The sequence below is a fragment of the Dermochelys coriacea genome, chromosome 11 (assembly GCF_009764565.3).
Source record: "Dermochelys coriacea isolate rDerCor1 chromosome 11, rDerCor1.pri.v4, whole genome shotgun sequence".
In the NCBI taxonomy this organism is placed as follows: domain Eukaryota; kingdom Metazoa; phylum Chordata; order Testudines; family Dermochelyidae; genus Dermochelys; species Dermochelys coriacea.
This window is the reverse complement of record NC_050078.2, coordinates 33,417,043-33,435,138: the sequence shown is the minus strand read 5'-3', so window position 1 is coordinate 33,435,138 and position 18,096 is coordinate 33,417,043. Positions and strand designations below refer to the sequence as shown.

Sequence of the window (18,096 nt, the reverse complement as noted above, 5' to 3'; positions counted from 1 at the left end):
GATTCAGGATTGTGGCGAAACACAGATTGTTAATAAAAAAAAAATTGTATTTGGTGTACTACATTTTTTCAAAATTCAAAAGCTAGGGAAGTTGATACCAAAAGATGTTGGCCATAGCTTTCCTGATTTTTTTCTTAAATGCAAAACTTTGGGGGGGGGGGGGGGGGAAGGGTAAAAACACTTCGAAGCTCAGGTCTATTTTGGGAAGGACCTTGAACTGCCATTAGTTAGCTTAATGAGATTTACAACTAATTTTTAGTGAAGTGTATGCAGCCTTAAGAATTTTTTGCACACTGGCAGTGGAATGGCAGAAGCTGAAAAAAGTTTCAGCAAGCTAGAACTCATCAGAAACTGTAGATTTACTATGGCACAGGAATACTTAAGTCACCTTGCTGTTTTGTCTGTGTGTGACCAAGAAAAAAAAAATGTAGTGAGATCACTTGTGATTTTGCAATAAAAAGGCCAAACTAAAGTTGTAAAGTGATGAGGCCTGTGTGTGCCCTTTCAAAAATAATTTTTCTTTCATTAGTGTGTCTGTATAGGATGGGATAGATGTCTGTGTTATAAATTTGTCCTGGGCACAGCAAAAGGTTGCTTAGGCCTAGTAGCAGTGTCTTGACTGGCCACACCTCCTCCATGGCAGGAAGTAGTAGAAGCCATGTTACTAGTCACTTAAAACTTGTTTCAACTAAATACGGTCAATCTCAGAATTGGTAGATTCTAGAGTACTTATGCATATTACACAGATTGAGCTTGAAGGAAGAATTCTACTTATAATGGTATAGAACAGAGGGACACTCCTTGTACTATGTTATGTATCTGTTCCTCTTGAAAAAATTAGTCAATAGTAATCTACTCCTTGACAGATATCTAACCAAATGCAGGTGTAAAAAGGATAGGTAGAGATCTGAACCTAGATAATTAAGTGTTCTAAAGAAAAAGGCTTTCTGTAGATCACAAGAATGTATATTCAACCTTACTTCTTCCAAGCTGGTATTCCTGGAGTGGTATTAGTTTTTATACCAGTAAATTGTTCCCCAGGTTATAGAGAACATTAAGGCAGTATATTTGTTACCAGACTTACAAGGTGAGATGTGTACATCTTGCTACCATGTTAAATTTAGGAAGACAGCTCTACAGTTACCCATGTTTAAAAAAGGAACATTCCAGCACAGTTCTATGCATCGTCTTTATTTATAAAGAAGTGACACCACTAGAAAACACATTGATATAACCAGTGCTTTAACAGTGAATGTGGGATCTAAAAAAGGTTTAAGCTAAACGGATCAATTAAGATTTTAAATCCTATCAAGTTGCATTTCTGCCAGGAATGCCAAAATGCAAGAATTCACAGCTGCAATACTTCCTTAATGGAATATCCACATAATATCAAATATAATCTCAAATTTCCAAATCAGTACATAAAAAAAGCTATCATCACTTTAATAGTAGAAGCCCCTTGCATGTTCTTATTGCTGTTGAGTTTAAACACTCTTCAAATAAAATTTGGAAACTGAACACTGTAGTTTTACAGTACCCATTCATCCTATGTTAACACTGGAAGCAAGTGATTATAAGAAACTACAACATAAGCATTTTTAAAAGAAAAATGTATGCTATAAGTACATGGGTCCCACCACCCAAAAAACACACAATTACCAGTATAGGAGGAAAACTTGATCCAGCAATCTGACTACAGTAAGAAGTTAATATAAAGGGAGATAGGACTTCCTTAAATATTTAAAATCTACTTTTTCAAAACAAGGCATAACATCCCATCTCAAAGGGGATACAGTGTTGTATATCTAACTCTTGCACACCTTGCTGAATACTTTTCAAATTCACTGTTTGTGTTCTGGTATGCAGCAACAGATTGAGTTCAGTAATGCTTTACAAACTATAGTAATATTCAATGCGCTTTCTACTAAAGAGCAAAAAATAAATGCTTATTGATGGTACTTTCTTGCCAGTTCAGCATCTTTGCAGCACTTCTGTTTAGCTCTTGCAGCATTAAGCAGTGTCAAAACTTCTGCCAGCATCACTATCTTCGGAATCATCCTCTGAAGCTGTTGGAATAATATAGTACAATCAAAAGCCTTCTTAAAGGTCTGTAAAATGTAGAATTAAAGTGGTTTTTAGTTTAAATGTGAATAGAGATTTTTTTAATTTATAAATACCAAAACTCAGAATTTTCTATCACAAGAATCAGACCATTCAAATCCATGTTAAAATGCAAGATTTTCCAAGTAGAATGCAAGCTCCTAGAAAAATCTATCACCAACATCACATGCAGCTGCCATTGGCTTAAATAATAAAAAAACCCACACCCAAACACCTGCACCTGCTTATGCCTGAGTACAAACTGGCCCTTTTTGGTGACTATCAGTAGCTATGATAGGGAAACACTAACAGTGGTGGTTGTGGGATAGAAAAAGTCAAAGTGAACAGAGTATGTTCAGGTATTTCTAAAATATCAAAAGATTCATTATCCCAACAGAGGATACTTTAGAAAATGAATAGTTTTACGAAGCTGTCAGCCATCTGTGTCACTTATTTTTGCTTCGAAGTAACAATTTTCAGAGATTCTCTAGTACTATGTGCTATAGAAAATGGTGGTAAAAATTTATATAGGGCTGCATGAGAGGGAAACAGACAAAAGAATACACATTTGCAAGCTGTGGAAAAGATTGTGATGTACATATATGCAACACACATCCTGACGTGCTCTAAGATGTTTGTGTACACACAGGTTTCAGAGTAGCAGCCATGTTAGTCTGTATTTGCAAAAAGAAAAGGAGTACTTGTGGCACCTTAGAGACTAACAAATTTATTTGAGCATAAGCTTTCGTGAGCTACAGCTCACTTCATCGGATGCATCCGATGAAGTGAGCTGTAGCTCACGAAAGCTTATGCTCAAATAAATTTGTTAGTCTCTAAGGTGCCACAAGTACTCCTTTTCTTTTTGTGTACACACAGCAATCACTTCCACCACCACAGAAGCGCAACTGCCTTTTGGGTGAGCAATGCAGTTGTTACCGTTTAGTGCCCTGAACTGTTTAGTATGAAAAAAGAAGAATTTCAACAAGTATGTCTTAACACAGCACTAAAATGGGAGATAGCTTAGGATCATCTATATGGAAAACTGTCAGTGTAAGTTCTTTTGAACCATCTTGGATAAACCTACTTGCGTTCAGGAACAACTTGTTCATGAATAGCTGCAATATAAGTAGCTGTGGCAGAATTCAATTTTGGGGGGAGGGGGGGTTATAAATTCAAATCAGTATTTATTTTTAACCTTTCCTCCCCTGATTTTACCAATTTAATACAGTTTTCACAGCAGGGTTATAGATTCCCTGCATTGTTGGGGAAACTGGAGCCCTGGAAGCGGAGGGTGCAGGGAAGGCTGTGGTGCTGGTGGGACTGAGCAGACATTTCTGGCCAGGACTACAGGGAGGAAGACAAGCCCCCAAGAGTGGGGGAGGTCACCCACTGCTGAACACCTCCTTTCTGGGGACAGCTCTCACACTCCCAGAGAGTGAGTGAGTGAACAGGGCCACTACAAGGCTGCAGAGGGCTTTCTGTACACCAATACCACCACATCCCTGTGGGTGCAAGGTGTAGGGAAAGCTACGCTCAGACTGCTATTATTGATGGACATTTTTTTCCATTGATTTCTGTGTCAGGTAAAAATCAACATTTAGTGATGACTACCAATTTAAATTCAATTGTGCCAAGCCTAAGTATAAGTTAAAAGGGAAGCCTGGCCTCAATTCTCCCCTTCCCCTCAAAAACTAAAATTAGTTTGTGCATTAAATATGCTCTCCCTTACCACAGTTTTTACAATTTCAGACTCCCAAACAATGTTTAGGCCAATTGATAAATCACCTGTCAAATTCTCTACAGATCAAACTCCAGGTGAAACAAGGCTCATTCCGGAATTCGTTTGTACTATAAAAAGGAACAACTACCTACATGAGGAATAAGTTATTTTATAAAAAATTCTGGTCACCTTTGTTTTGGAAAAATATTAGCTAGATAACAACTAGATCGTTACCATATGAAGTCATAGATTCAGGCCCATGAAACTAAATCAGAATTTGTTTCCTGTAGCACAAGCAAAGAATTATCTTTATAGTACTCTGGACACTGCATCTCATGGATGGAAATCATATTCAGACCTTATGACCTGTATTCCATTTTTCTATAAAGAGTCATCCATACATTGAGGTTGACAAATCAAAGTAGTCATCAATATCTTTCCAATGTCTACACGTAGCAACAAGCAAAAAAACAACACTTAGATCCATGCAAGTTTAAGCACTAGGCTACGCGGGCTTCTGCCAGTGTAGCCCAGGGCACAGGAACGAGGTAGTGAAAAGTTTACCCAGTTGCTATACTTTCACTCTGCTAGAGGTCTTGCAACCGGCCCGTGTGTATCACAAAAGCAGGTACTAACAAAGAGGAATAACCAAAATGGTTCAGGTTGCGGGAGCCAGAGAGGGACGGATGTGCATCACTTAAGTGGTCTCAATTGCAATTTAAGCTACCTTCCCCTAATAAAACGCCTATAAAAAGGTAACAGGCTGCAGGCACCACCAAGTGACCATAAACTACAATTTGGGAACTAATTACTCCAATAAATGGAGACAAGTTAATCTGAATAATTAAAGAATCCTGGTACTGTTATGCACAGGCTTCAATTACAGAGGATAGTCCTACTGGTCTCAAAAAATAAATCAACTCCAACAGACTATAAAGATTTAGGAAAGCTAATTTGAGCCCTTAATCTAGATGCCAATTCACCTGCACCATCCTTCCAGTGTTACATGATAAAATAGCCACTGCTGTATAAACTCACAAACCAGCTAAATGTTTGGTACTATAGCAAGCAGGATTTTCAGTTTAGTTTCCCTATGTTGGCTTAACCTGAAGTGAAACTGAACGAATCTGTGAGGGAAAAGCCACCTACTTTCAATATCTTCCATATGTGCCTGAAGAGTTCTTGCAAGGTTAATAAACTAGAAACAAGGCAAAAAGAGAGAGAATTTAAACGTTGCAAAATAATCTGCAGAAACTTGCAACAAGTTAGCACAGAGGTTTGCTTTCTTCTTTAAAAAAAATTAAAAAAAAAAATGCATTTTATGCCTTTACCCCAAAGCCATTCCTAAGGGACAAATCAGCATAAGCCATCAGTACAAAGTTTAAGTTATTAAAAAAAAATAAGGCACATTGTATCAGACTATTGTGCAATACCAATTGGAAGTGTGAATCTCCACTGTGTCAAAAAGAATCCTGACAGTGAAGTCAATAGTGTCATGTTCATATTCTATATTCTGCAAAACATGTCTAATTTTAAAGAGTCAAATTATAGTCAGTCAGTTATGGCAATGGGAAAAACTTTCATAAAAGCTATTTTGTTCCTAGTGTTACAAAATGTAATTTATATAATTACATTTTGTAACATATAAACAAAACACATCAAATTAACTTGGTATATAAATTGAGCTAATGCGTAATGACTTGATTATGTGAACTCATTTCATCTACATTAATCTGAATATAGTGGGATTTTATGGAGAAGTAAAACCCACTTGACTAATGGTGGTCAGAGAATCTACACCAAGGAACCTATGCAAACTATAGTAAATAGAAGGCTTAAAAAAATAAAATAAGTCACTAATTACAACTTTAATGCTTTAAAAGATTAGGGTGGAGATTTTCAAAACTCAGACAGTTGGGTGCCCAGTTTCCCATTAGCTTTCATGAAAATGGGGTATACAAATCCCCTGGCATCACTGAAATCCTTAACCTAGATTTTTAGCAATTAAAATTTAATTATTAGTTATAGCTGCCTTCAGAACCACATTCAGTACACCATAAATTGTAAGTTGTAGTGATAAGAATATATTTTATATGTGTAGCACCATAAATGTACATGACCCTGCATAGTAGGAGATTAGAGTCAAATTCCCTACCCCAAATGTTTACAAGTCTAGGCCTACTATCTGGTACAAAACAAAAAATAGACATGGCCATGTGTTGATAATTTGAAGGTTTCATGGAATAAGTTGACACTTTCTGCAGTTTTTCTTCTTGTCAAAAGGACTAGCTTTTCAATAGCTAAATTTACTAAAGAGCTTTTTTCCATTATAGGATACCAAAGAGCTTCTAGCTATATAACTAGGTTGCTACATCAGACTTTGGTCAAAGAAAGATGTCCAGTGATACTGAATTACTAGTACATAGTTTATTATACTCCTAAATAAGTAAGTGCCACTTTAAGGATAAATATCCAACCATATGACTAGGAAAAGTTTCCTCTAGTTATTTCTTGAATTGCACTCTAAATTGGCAAGCTACAATGCACTACATAAATGCAAACTAAGGGCCAAATCCTGCAAATGGGTGTTTACAAGTTCAGGTCCTAATCCTATAATAAAGGGATACTAGCATATTAGTGTACTGTGATATCTTTAAGACTGGTTGAATACATCTGTGATTTTGATATTTGGAATTGTACATCTTGCACAACTGTAGATTTTTGTAATCAGATTTTTTCAAGTTAAGATTTACTCCTCTGACTTTTGTGAAATTACATTTTGACTTTTTGAACACATCTGTTTTCATTATCATAGCAGACCCCCAAAATATTCGATGCCCTGTTTATTTTAACCACTAATAGTCTTGTCAGCAAAATACACTTTAATATTGCATGATGCAATTCCCATGAAGACAGGAACTATGATTTTATCATTACTACTTGTACTATGGTAGCACCTAGAAGCCCCAATTAAAATCATGACCCCATTATGCTAGACTGCATAACCACATTTTTAGAGGTTACAAAATAAATTACACAGGAAATGAGCTGTAAGTGTATGAGCATAGCAAGGTAAAAACCTCACCAAACAACAACCTGAATGTTTACACAAGTGGACGCTACCCATAAAATGAGACACTCACCCTGACACGTGTGCTGGCCTCACTTGCAGTTCCCAGCATATCAGAAAAGCGTTGTTCACACAAGTGTAACAACACTACAAGGTAGAGACCAGAGCTGATAAATTCATAGTCTGCCTTGAAGGGGACAGGAGAAAAATTCAACAATGAAAAGCATACCAGTGCCAAGTTTCAATGATAGCATGCTGAGGGAGGATAATAGATGCAGAGGCTTTAAAATATCTCCTACTACATTTCTGATCTTAGTGCTTCAAGTAGTTATGAAATCATAACTAAAAACTGATTAGGTCTGATCAAGACTCTTATTCATGAAAATAGATTTTACTCATACAAGAACTTCCATTGAAGTCAATGGGAGTAGTCTATGAGCCAGCATTGGAGGATCAGGGCTTTTTATGACTTAAGCAGTTGTTTTCATAGATCCCAAAATTATTAGCTCATTTCAGTGCTGAACAGCAGAAAGCAAAATGCCCTCTAACCTCTCTTCTCTCAACTGGAGAGAGCCATTCAAAGGTAACAGGAAAAAGTATGCAACTTCATCCAGTAAAGGGGGGGGGGGGAGAAGAGGAGGAGGAAAGGAAACTAACTTTCAATAGTTAATGATTATTTTTTCTGCCGTTAAAGTTTTAAAGTAGGGCAATACAAAAGAACTTGAAATGACTAGTGTAGCAATTACTGGCCCAACTTCTGTTGATGAGAAAGACAAGCTTGAAAGCTGTCTCTTTCTCTCTCACCAACAGAAGTTGGTCCAATAAAAGATACTATCTCACCTACTTTGTCTCTCTAATCTCCTGGGCCCGACAAGGCTATAACTACACTGCATACAATAGTGTTGCAATAGTTTCGTTTAAAAAAAAAAAAAAAAAAAAAAAAAAAGTCAGTTCCTTAGGAACGAATTGCAAATCCCATACTCCCACCAGTGAGCAATTACTCTAGGTGTAGTCCCATTGATTTCAATTATACTAGTTCTGTGAGCATCTGTTAACTGATGCAAGTAGTACGTTCATGATCTGGCCCCAAGTGACTGGATTCTTATAGTTAGTTAAAAAAGATTGCGTTTTTTCCCTCTTGGACACCCACATATGTGCCTAGGTTGAGACCTGATTCAGAGTACACATAATGCAAACCTTAGCTTTCAATTTCCTTGTTATGAATAAATTGGGTCATGTCCTTATTTAACAATTATATTTAAATTTCAAATCTGGAAATTTCAGTTATTTGAACTTACCAATATTATTCACATAACTGAGGTTGTACTATATTCACAAAGGTAAAGTACCAAGCTAAAAGCATAGGAAAAACCTTTGAACAAAATTTTGTACTTTCTCAGTAGCCATCTGTAGGATACGTACGTAGAAAAATACACTATATGCACTCAAAAAGTGTGTTAGAAACAACTAAAAAAGGAAGATAGTGTTTCTTTTTAAGTATGCTGATATCTTAAGCAGTGAGTGACTATTTCAGGGCCTCATTTTTGTTTTTGTCTAGGTGGGGCAAGCAGCAGGATAGCAAATTTTAGGGGGAAATTTTTCAAGTTGTCTACCAGTCTAATTAGAAGAGATTGTGGAGTTGTAAGGAGTTTTTAATCACGCCTTTGATATGGACATTTAAGTATGCAGAAAGCTAGACCACCATCTTGAATCCATCTGGAATATGATCCTAGGTTCATATAATCTTATTTCAGACACATCAAGTAGAGTAACTGCTAAGAACAGATATACAGAATATGGCCTAAAAACATTTATATTATGTACATGGTATCTGACCAATTTCTCTTTAAAAAAAAAAAAAAAAAAAAAAAAAAAAAAAAACCACCAAAAAAAAAAAAAACACACAAAAAAACCCCCCCCAAAACCAAAAAAACCAAACTTCCAGCACTAGGCTGACACTTACCAAATTAGGCAAAATATACTAACTTGTTCATTTGCATGTGCCCTATAGAGTTCATGAATATCAAAATCCTCAAGATTAAGATGCAACTTCTCTTTACACAGCTCACAGGTAGTTACTGCTTCCAAAGAAGAACCTGATGGAAACAAAACAAGAAAGGCAGATCATATATTCAAGGCTAGATGTTATGGTCTAAATTATTGACTCAATTTTATTTTACATAGCAAGATTAAACAAAAAGGCAGTATGACAGCAATAGTGTTGAAGTCACGGTAGGGAACATCTGTTACTGGGTTATGATTTAACAGTAGACTTTTTTGTCAAAGTTTACTTGTTTTATATCTTATACGCCTCTGACAGTTCAGCAAAACCCCAAAACTACTTTTAATCTCAATGCCATCCACATATATAGGCCAATACCTAAAAGCAGCATAAAACTGTTAAGTGCTGAAGTTTTTTAATGAACAGCGATTTTTTGGACTGCAATACCAGCTTTTAAAGATGTGGACATACCCATTTTCTGAAAAATTTCCCATATTTTCCACTTTCATGTGCTCTGCAGCTAAACAACTAGTTTAAAACTATGGCTATTCTGAATAATGTTAATATTCCTTAAAACAAGGCATTCATTTGAGCAGATTTGATACCACTAAGGAATGCTAAGATTCCACAATACTTATAACTCTGCCATACTGTTCCTTGTTATAAAGTCATTATAATTAAAAAGTTACAGAATCATAGATTAGGGTTGGAAGAGACCCAGGAGGTCATGTAGTTCAACCCCCTGCTCAAAGCAGAACCAACCCCAACTAAATCATCCCAGCTAAGGTTTTGTCAAGCGGGGCCTTTAAAACCTCTAAGGATAGAGGTTCTACCACCTCCCTAGGTAACCTATTCCAATGTTTCACCACCCTCCTAGTGAAACAGTGTTTCCTAATATCCAACCTCACTGCAACTTGACACCATTGCTCCTTGTTCTGTCATTTGCCACCACTAAACAGCCTAGCCCCAACCTCTGTGGAATCCCCTTCAGGTAGTTGAAGGCTGCTATCAAATCCCCCCCTCACTCTTCTCTTCTGCAGACTAAATAAGCCCAGTTCCCTCAGCCTCTCCTCATAAATCATGTGCCCCAGCCCTATCATTTTCATTGCCCTCCACTGGACTCTCTCCAATCTGTCCACGTCTTTTCTGTAGTGTGGGGGCCAAAATTGGACACAGTACTCCAGATGTGGCCTCACCAGTGCTGAATAGAGGGGAATAACCATTTTCCTCGATCTGCTGGCAACGCTCCTACTAATGCAGCTCAATATGCCATTAGCCTTCTTGGCAACAATGGCACACTGTTGACTCATATCCAGCTTCTCATCCACTGTAATCCCGAGGTCCTTTTCCATAGAACTGCCACTTAACCAGTCAGTCCCCAGCCTGTAGCAGTGCATGGGATTCTTCCGTTCTAAGTGCAGGACTCTGCACTTGTCCTTGTTGAACCTCAGATTTCTTTTGGCCCAGTCCTCCAATTTGTCTACGTCACTCCGGACCCTATCCCTACCCTCCAGCATATCTACCTCTCCCCCCAATTTAGCATGAAGAAACAAATCAAAATGTAAGGTATTTTAACAAATAAAAAAAAAATAGAGTATTTATACCATCTTATTAGTAAATCCCAGCAACACCAGATACTGAATCCGAATTCCCCAAGCATTTTGGGATACTTTGAAAATTACATGTATAAAGACAAACTAGGATTGCCAGGTATACCTTTCAGAATTTTCATGCTTCTCTTGGTTTGTCTCCAACTGTTTTGCACATTTAACAAATCAAATGATCTTCCAAGATTGTACGATTTTTACTGCAATAATTAGTCATTCCAACAACACACCTTTCACTTAATCTGGAAAAGACTTTGTTCTAAAAAAGGTCTATCTTACCAGAATTAATCTTGGACTGCAGCCATTTTTTCATGCATTCCTGATGAACATATTGCAGACTTCCAGTACATTTGCACGGCTCTATTAAGAGGTTGGTAGAAGATGCAGATGACATCTGGCAGATTCTACATAAATCACCTTCCTCCTCTTCAGTGTCCTCTAACAGGAGGCTGAGTAGGAAGAAAGCAGTTTTTTTTTCAAATAGAGGTGGAAGTTACACGTGTATGGCATTTTTTCCAAACTTTAATCCCTTTGACAAATAGTTCTCACACCTGAAAAAGGAGTTTAAAACAAGTTTATTTGAAGATAAGTGACATTGTAAGTGCCACAGAATTGAGTTGCAACTATCTCAAAATAAGAGGCCCCTTTAAATTACTTTAAAGTAAAGTCTCATTAAGTCTATTAACCCATTCAGATGTTTTATTGACTGGGAATATCATACTAATTTACCTCTCTTTAATTTTCTGGAGTCTTTCAGGATCTCTTGAAGGTAATACTTTAGACTTGTCACTTTCTTCTCCATCAGGTTGATTCCAACCTGAGGGAATAATATCTACCGTTATCATAACATTGTCAGATATGCTGCTTCCTAATGCTGGGGGTACTGCAAACCGGAATAAAGAGCCGGGAAGAATTCCTGATATTCCAGAATTTCTTCTACTGTGAGCTGAATCTGGTGTGGAAGCAGTAATTGTAGGACTGCTAGATACTGCTGATCTTGGTGGTCTGTTGGCAGCAGCCCCAGGGGAGCGGCTCTGTGCTTCAAGTGCAGTCTCTTCGCTAGACTCTCTTCTCCTAAAGAGGTGTAGTGATCTAGCAGGTGTATCAGAGATAGAAGTTCTTGCAGATTCATCTCTTCCTTCTCGCCTTCTTCTGGAGAACAGAGGTGTACATCTATTTCTTAGAGATGATGATAACCAGGATCCTGTATTTCTACTTTCAGACTCTTGTCTGTAACTTTCAGGACTTGAATCAGAACTATGATTCTGTGAAACACCTGATAAACCCCATCTTCGTCTAAGGAAGCTAAATCCCTGAGAAGCTTCAGGTGTCTGAATGCCTGGAACTTCAGGACGTGCAGTTGCATTAGTGCTAGATTGGGTAGAAGTTTGAACTCTTGGGAGAACACATGAATCTTCAGAATCTGATGATCTTGCATTTAATGAGTCTTGGCTAGACCTCCGTGAGAAAAATGTAGAGGACATACTAGAAGCTAAACGAGATAGTAATTGTCTAGTTGTACGCCTTCCTTCAGTATCTGCTGGAGGCTCACTGAGTGATCTTTGAGACGGAATCCTTTCAGTGCTGCTTGTGGAAGGAATTTCATCTCTAATGGCAATGTGGGTAAACTCTGGCTGTATATTCCTTTGGGAAGATTCCATTTCCCTTTTAGAATAGTTAGATCTTGAAGAGCTCCTGCTGGAGACTCCGGATAATAAAGATGATTCATGTTCAGAAGGCAGCTGGCGGTTCATGGATGTATTCAGTCTCAAAGTGCTCAATGAATTATCTTTTGGTCTTGCTCCTTGTGCATATGAAGAGGCAGGTCTATCCTGAAGATCTACAATAGAAGAGAAAGAGACACAAAATGTACAGTCATTTAAAAAGAAAAGGAGTACTTGTGGCACCTTAGAGACTAACAAATTTATTAGAGCATAAGCTTCTGTGAACTACAGCTCACTTCATCGATGCATTTGGTAGAAAATACAGAGGGGAGATTGATATACACACACAGAGAACATGAAACAATGGGTTTATCATACACACTGTAAGGAGAGTGATCACTTAAGATAAGCCATCACCAACAGCGGGGGGGGGGGGGGGGAAGGAGGAAAACCTTTCATGGTGACAAGCAAGGTAGGCTATTTCCAGCAGTTAACAAGAATATCTGAGGAACAGTGGGGGGTGGGTTGGGGTGGGGGGGGGAGAAATAACATGGGGAAATAGTTTTACTTTGTGTAATGACTCATCCATTCCCAGTCTCTAGTCAAGCCTAAGTTAATTGTATCTAGTTTGCAAATTAATTCCAATTCAGCAGTCTCTCGTTGGAGTCTGTTTTTGAAGCTTTTTTGTTGAAGGATAGCCACCCTCAGGTCTGTAATCGAGTGACCAGAGAGACTGAAGTGTTCTCCAACTGGTTTTTGAACGTTATAATTCTTGACGTCTGATTTGTGTCCATTCATTCTTTTACGTAGAGACTGTCCAGTTTGGCCAATGTACATGGCAGAGGGGCATTGCTGGCACATGATGGCATATATCACATTGGTAGATGCGCAGGTGAACGAGCCTCTGATAGTGTGGCTGATGTGATTAGGCCCTATGATGGTATCCCCTGAATAGATACGTGGACAGTGTTGGCAACGGGCTTTGTTGCAAGGATAGGTTCCTGGGTTAGTGGTTCTGTTGTGTGGTGTGTGGTTGCTGGTGAGTATTTGCTTCAGATTGGGGGGCTGTCTGTAAGCAAGGACTGGTCTGTCTCCCAAGATCTGTGAGAGTGATTGGGTAGTCCTTCAGGATAGGTTGTAGATCCTTGATGATGCATTGGAGAGGTTTTAGCTGGGGGCTGAAGGTGATGGCTACTGGCGTTCTGTTATTTTCTTTGTTGGGCCTGTCCTGTAGTAGATGACTTCTGGGTACTCTTCTGGCTCTGTCAGTCTGTTTCTTCACTTCAGCAGGTGGGTACTGTAGTTGTAGGAATGCATGATAGAGATCTTGTAGGTGTTTGTCTCTGTCTGAGGGGTTGGAGCAAATGCGGTTATATAGTAGAGCTTGGCTGTAGACAATGGATCGTGTGGTATGATCTGGATGAAAGCTAGAGGCATGTAGGTAGGAATAGCGGTCAGTAGGTTTCAGATATAGGGTGGCGTTTATGTGACCATCGCTTATTAGCACCGTAGTGTCCAGGAAGTGGATCTCTTGTGTGGACTGGTCCAGGCTGAGGTTGATGGTGGGATGGAAATTGTTGAAGTCATGGTGGAATTCCTCAAGGGCTTCTTTTCCATGGGTCCAGATGATGAAGAAGATGTCATCAATGTAGCGCAAGTAGAGTAGGGGCATTAGGAGACGAGAGCTGAGGAAGCGTTGTTCTAAGTCAGCCATAAAAATGTTAGCATACTGTATCATATTCGTGGGGGTGGAGGGGCAAAAGGAGAGGCCCCGAGATAGCCCAGCAGAAGAATCTGTCCTATCTCGGGGCCTCTCCTTTTGCCCCTCCACCCCCACGAATATGATACAGTTCTGTGGTGACCTAGAATCCTATTTTCGAGGTCTCAGACTCAAGGAATATTTACAACACACCTCCGACCAACATATTAACCCACAGAGACCTTCCTACCACCACTCCAAAAAGAAGGTTTCTGGGTGGATTCCTCCTGAAGGTCGAAACAGCAGCCTGGACTTCTATATAGAGTGCTTCCGCCGACGTGCACGAGCTGAAATTGTGGAAAAGCAGCATCGCTTGCCCCATAACCTCAGCCATGCAGAACACAATGCCATTCACAGCTTCAGAAACAACTCTGACATCATAATCAAAAAGGCTGACAAAGGAGGTGCTGTCGTCATCATGAATAGGTCGGAGTACAAGAGGCTACTAGGCAGCTCTCCAACACCACTTCCTACAAGCCATTACCCTCTGATCCCACAGAGTTACCAAAAGAAACTCCAGCATTTGCTCAAGAAACTCCCTGAAAAAGCACAAGAACAAATCCGCACAGACACACCCCTAGAACCCTGACCTGGGGTATTCTATCTGCTACCCAAGATCCATAAGCCTGGAAATCCTGGACGCCCCATCATCTCAGGCATTGGCACCCTGACAGCAGGATTGTCTGGCTATGTAGACTCCCTCCTCAGGCCCTACGTTACCAGCACTCCCAGCTATCTTCAAGACACCACTGACTTCCTGAGGAAACTACAATCCAGCGGTGATCTTCCTAAAAACACCATCCTAGCCACTATGGATGTAGAAGCCCTCTACACCAACATTCCACACAAAAATGGACTACAAGCCGTCAGGAACAGTATCCCCGATAATGTCACGGCTAACCTGGTGACTGAACTTTGTGACTTTGTCCTCACCCATAACTATTTCACATTTGGGGACAATGTATACCTTCAAATCAGCGGCACTGCAATGGGTACCCGCATGGCCCCACAGTATGCCAACATTTTTATGGCTGACTTAGAACAACGCTTCCTCAGCTCTCGTCCCCTAATGCCCCTACTCTACTTGCGCTACATTGATGACGACTTCTTCATCATCTGGACCCATGGAAAAGAAGCCCTTGAGGAATTCCACCATGACTTCAACAATTTCCATCCCACCATCAACCTCAGCCTGGACCAGTCCACACAAGAGATCCACTTCCTGGACACTACGGTGCTAATAAGCGATGGTCACATAAACGCCACCCTATATCTGAAACCTACTGACCGCTATTCCTACCTACATGCCTCTAGCTTTCATCCAGATCATACCACACGATCCATTGTCTACAGCCAAGTTCTACTATATAACCGCATTTGCTCCAACCCCTCAGACAAACACCTACAAGATCTCTATCATGCATTCCTACAACTACAATACCCACCTGCTGAAGTGAAGAAACAGATTGACAGAGCCAGAAGAGTACCCAGAAGTCACCTACTACAGGACAGGCCCAACAAAGAAAATAACAGAACGCCACTAGCCATCACCTTCAGCCCCCAACTAAAACATCTACAACCTATCCTGAAGGACGATCCATCACTCTCACAGATCTTGGGAGACAGGCCAGTCCTTGCTTACAGACAGCCCCCCAACCTGAAGCAAATACTCACCAGCAACCACACACCACACAACAGAATCACTAACCCAGGAACCTATCCTTGCAACAAAGCCCGTTGCCAACTCTGTCCATGTATCTATTCAGGGGACACCATCATAGGGCCTAATCACATCAGCCACACTATCAGAGGCTTGTTCACCTGCGCATCTACCAGTGTGATATATGCCATCATGTGCCAGCAATGCCCCTCTGCCATGTACATTGGCCAAACTGGACAGTCTCTACGTAAAAGAATGAATGGACACAAATCAGACGTCAATTAATTATAACATTCAAAAACCACTTGGAGAACACTTCAGTCTCTCTGGTCACTCGATTACAGACCTGAGGGTGGCTATCCTTCAACAAAAAAGCTTCAAAAACAGACTCCAACGAGAGACTGCTGAATTGGAATTAATTTGCAAACTGGATACAATTAGTTTAGGCTTGAATAGAGACTGGGAATGGATGAGTCATTACACAAAGTAAAACTATTTCCCCATGTTATTTCTCCCCCCCACCCCAACCAACCCCGCACTGTTCCTCAGATATTTTTGTTAACTGCTGGAAATAGCCTACCTTGCTTGTCACCATGAAAGGTTTTCCTCTTTTCCCCCCCTGCTGCTGGTGATGGCTTATCTTAAGTGATCACTCTCCTTACAGTAAAAAGAAAAACGAGTACTTGTGGCACCTTAGAGATTAACAAATTTATTAGAGCATAAGCTTTCGTGAGCTAATAATTTATGCTCTAATAAATTTGTTAGTCTAAGGTGCCACAAGTCCTCCTTTTCTTTTTGCGAATACAGACTAACATGGCTGCTACTCTGAAACCAGTCATTTAAAAGTTATCCAACTGAATTACAGCGAGTCTAGGGTTATGTTGTACTCATTTTTAAAGACTTTAAAGGTTGGGGCAAGATAGGTTGTAGATAGTCTAAACTGAGTATTGTTCCCTTTGTGAACAGGATTAGATTATTAAATAGATTTCAGATCAACTGAAAGCAGTGCATTAAGTCAATAGCAGCTGCATATACCCCACAATCCTTATCTGTATTTTATTCAAACTACCACCTTATGATTCAGCATTCCTTGTATGGAGGGATCAACTTAATGAACATTAAAATAATATCTGTCAACTGACATTATGTAAGCACAATACTTATATAACAGCAAACTGCATATATAAACAGTATTCTATTTAATACCTATTCAATCTCCAACCAGTTTGGACCTTTTGAAGTAAATATTCAGATCAGTCTAATAATTTCAGTGACAAATAACAGTCATTAAAATATGTCGAGAATGCAAAATGTATAGATAAAGCATATTTCCTCCTCTCCCAAAATAAAGGCATTCTGATATAGTTACAGTATTTAAAAAAAAAAAAAGGAGTTTAACAGCTTTGTGGAATATTTAATCCCAACTACACCTGAAAACAGACAACAGAAACTGTAGTTTCAAAAACTACTCAAAGGTTATGTGGCCGCTACTGATTAAGTTTAGTAGTAGTAGTAGCTTCAGTTAGAGATCTTTAAATGTCCTACAACTTCAATAGGAATGATAATCAGATGCAGTGAAAAGAAAAAGCATCTTGTTTAACATCTAAGTGCTCAAATAACTCCAATACAGTAAAAAAAAAAAAAAAGCCACACCCACAATTTCAATAATCCCTCAGTAAAAAAAATTTAGTTATACTAAGATTAACTGTTGACTAGCAAGTTTATTACTAACATTGGCTTTCATTAACAACTCTGACACTTTAGAATCTATGACACTGTTCAATGGCTCAACCATCCAGTTGGCTCAGACTGGGTCATATGACTAATTATTTAGTATTATTGCTCTCAGTTGCTCAGTTTGCTATCCAGATGTCAATTGGCTTAACACAGCCATATGATCCAACCACCCAATTATAATGTTATTCTTGAGTCCTCTAATTTGCTATCCTCTCCTCCCCTGCTTTTTTTTTTTTTTTTTTAAATTATCCATCTGCTGCTTCTTTGGATGCACGATTTCTTTAGATCCTGCAGTTTGTCTTCAGAATGCAGCCACTACAAGGATTTAACTCCCAGAGCAACTCCTTCGACATTACAGCAGCTGAACCAGGGTTCCTGTTTTATGTCTGAGCCCCAAAAGACCAGCGGCCATAGCTGAAGATAGCCTCCTTCCTTAAGAAAAAAAAAGGTTGGGAAAAAGTGAATCTTTTTTAAAAAGGAGGAACAGATAAGCAACCAGGTAATGAAACAAACTGCTTTGTTTCCTTGTTTTTTAAAAATTGAATTCATTAACTGGTGTCAAATGTTTCCCTGTATAGATAGCATTATAATCCACTGCATCACATGACATTTCTGAACTCATGATACACAGGCCCTGAAACTGGAAAGAGAACTGCACAGGCAGAACCCCTTTGAAGTAAATAGCTCTCCACAGGTGCAGGAAACCTTTGGAATAGCTCTCCTTGCACAACTAGGGCCATAGCAAGGTTTCTACACTATTTAATGCTAGGCTACCAC

The 18,096-nt window shown here is 39.2% G+C and overlaps 1 protein-coding gene across 17 annotated transcripts in view; it reads right to left on the bottom strand.

Annotated features, from left to right (window-relative positions):
- Positions 1-1,175: 1,175 nt before the first annotated feature.
- Positions 1,176-18,096, bottom strand: part of MARCHF7 (membrane associated ring-CH-type finger 7) — a 39,500-nt gene continuing 22,579 nt past the window's right edge. For 5 of the 17 annotated variants that reach the window (XM_043505164.1, XM_043505165.1, XM_038421531.2 and 2 more), the window contains 6 exons: positions 11,229-12,339; positions 10,779-10,948; positions 8,877-8,986; positions 6,964-7,077; positions 4,970-5,018; positions 1,176-2,066 (listed from right to left, as the gene is read on the bottom strand). In XM_043505164.1, coding sequence (XP_043361099.1) covers positions 2,011-2,066; positions 4,970-5,018; positions 6,964-7,077; positions 8,877-8,986; positions 10,779-10,948; positions 11,229-12,339 — 1,610 coding nt within the window. In that variant the 3' untranslated portion in view covers positions 1,176-2,010. Of the gene's footprint in view, positions 2,109-4,969; positions 5,019-6,963; positions 7,078-7,827; positions 8,773-8,817; positions 8,987-10,778; positions 11,051-11,228; positions 12,340-18,096 lie in introns of those variants that run through there. The other 12 variants (XM_043505166.1, XM_038421537.2, XM_038421540.2 and 9 more) reach the window with 8 other exon arrangements.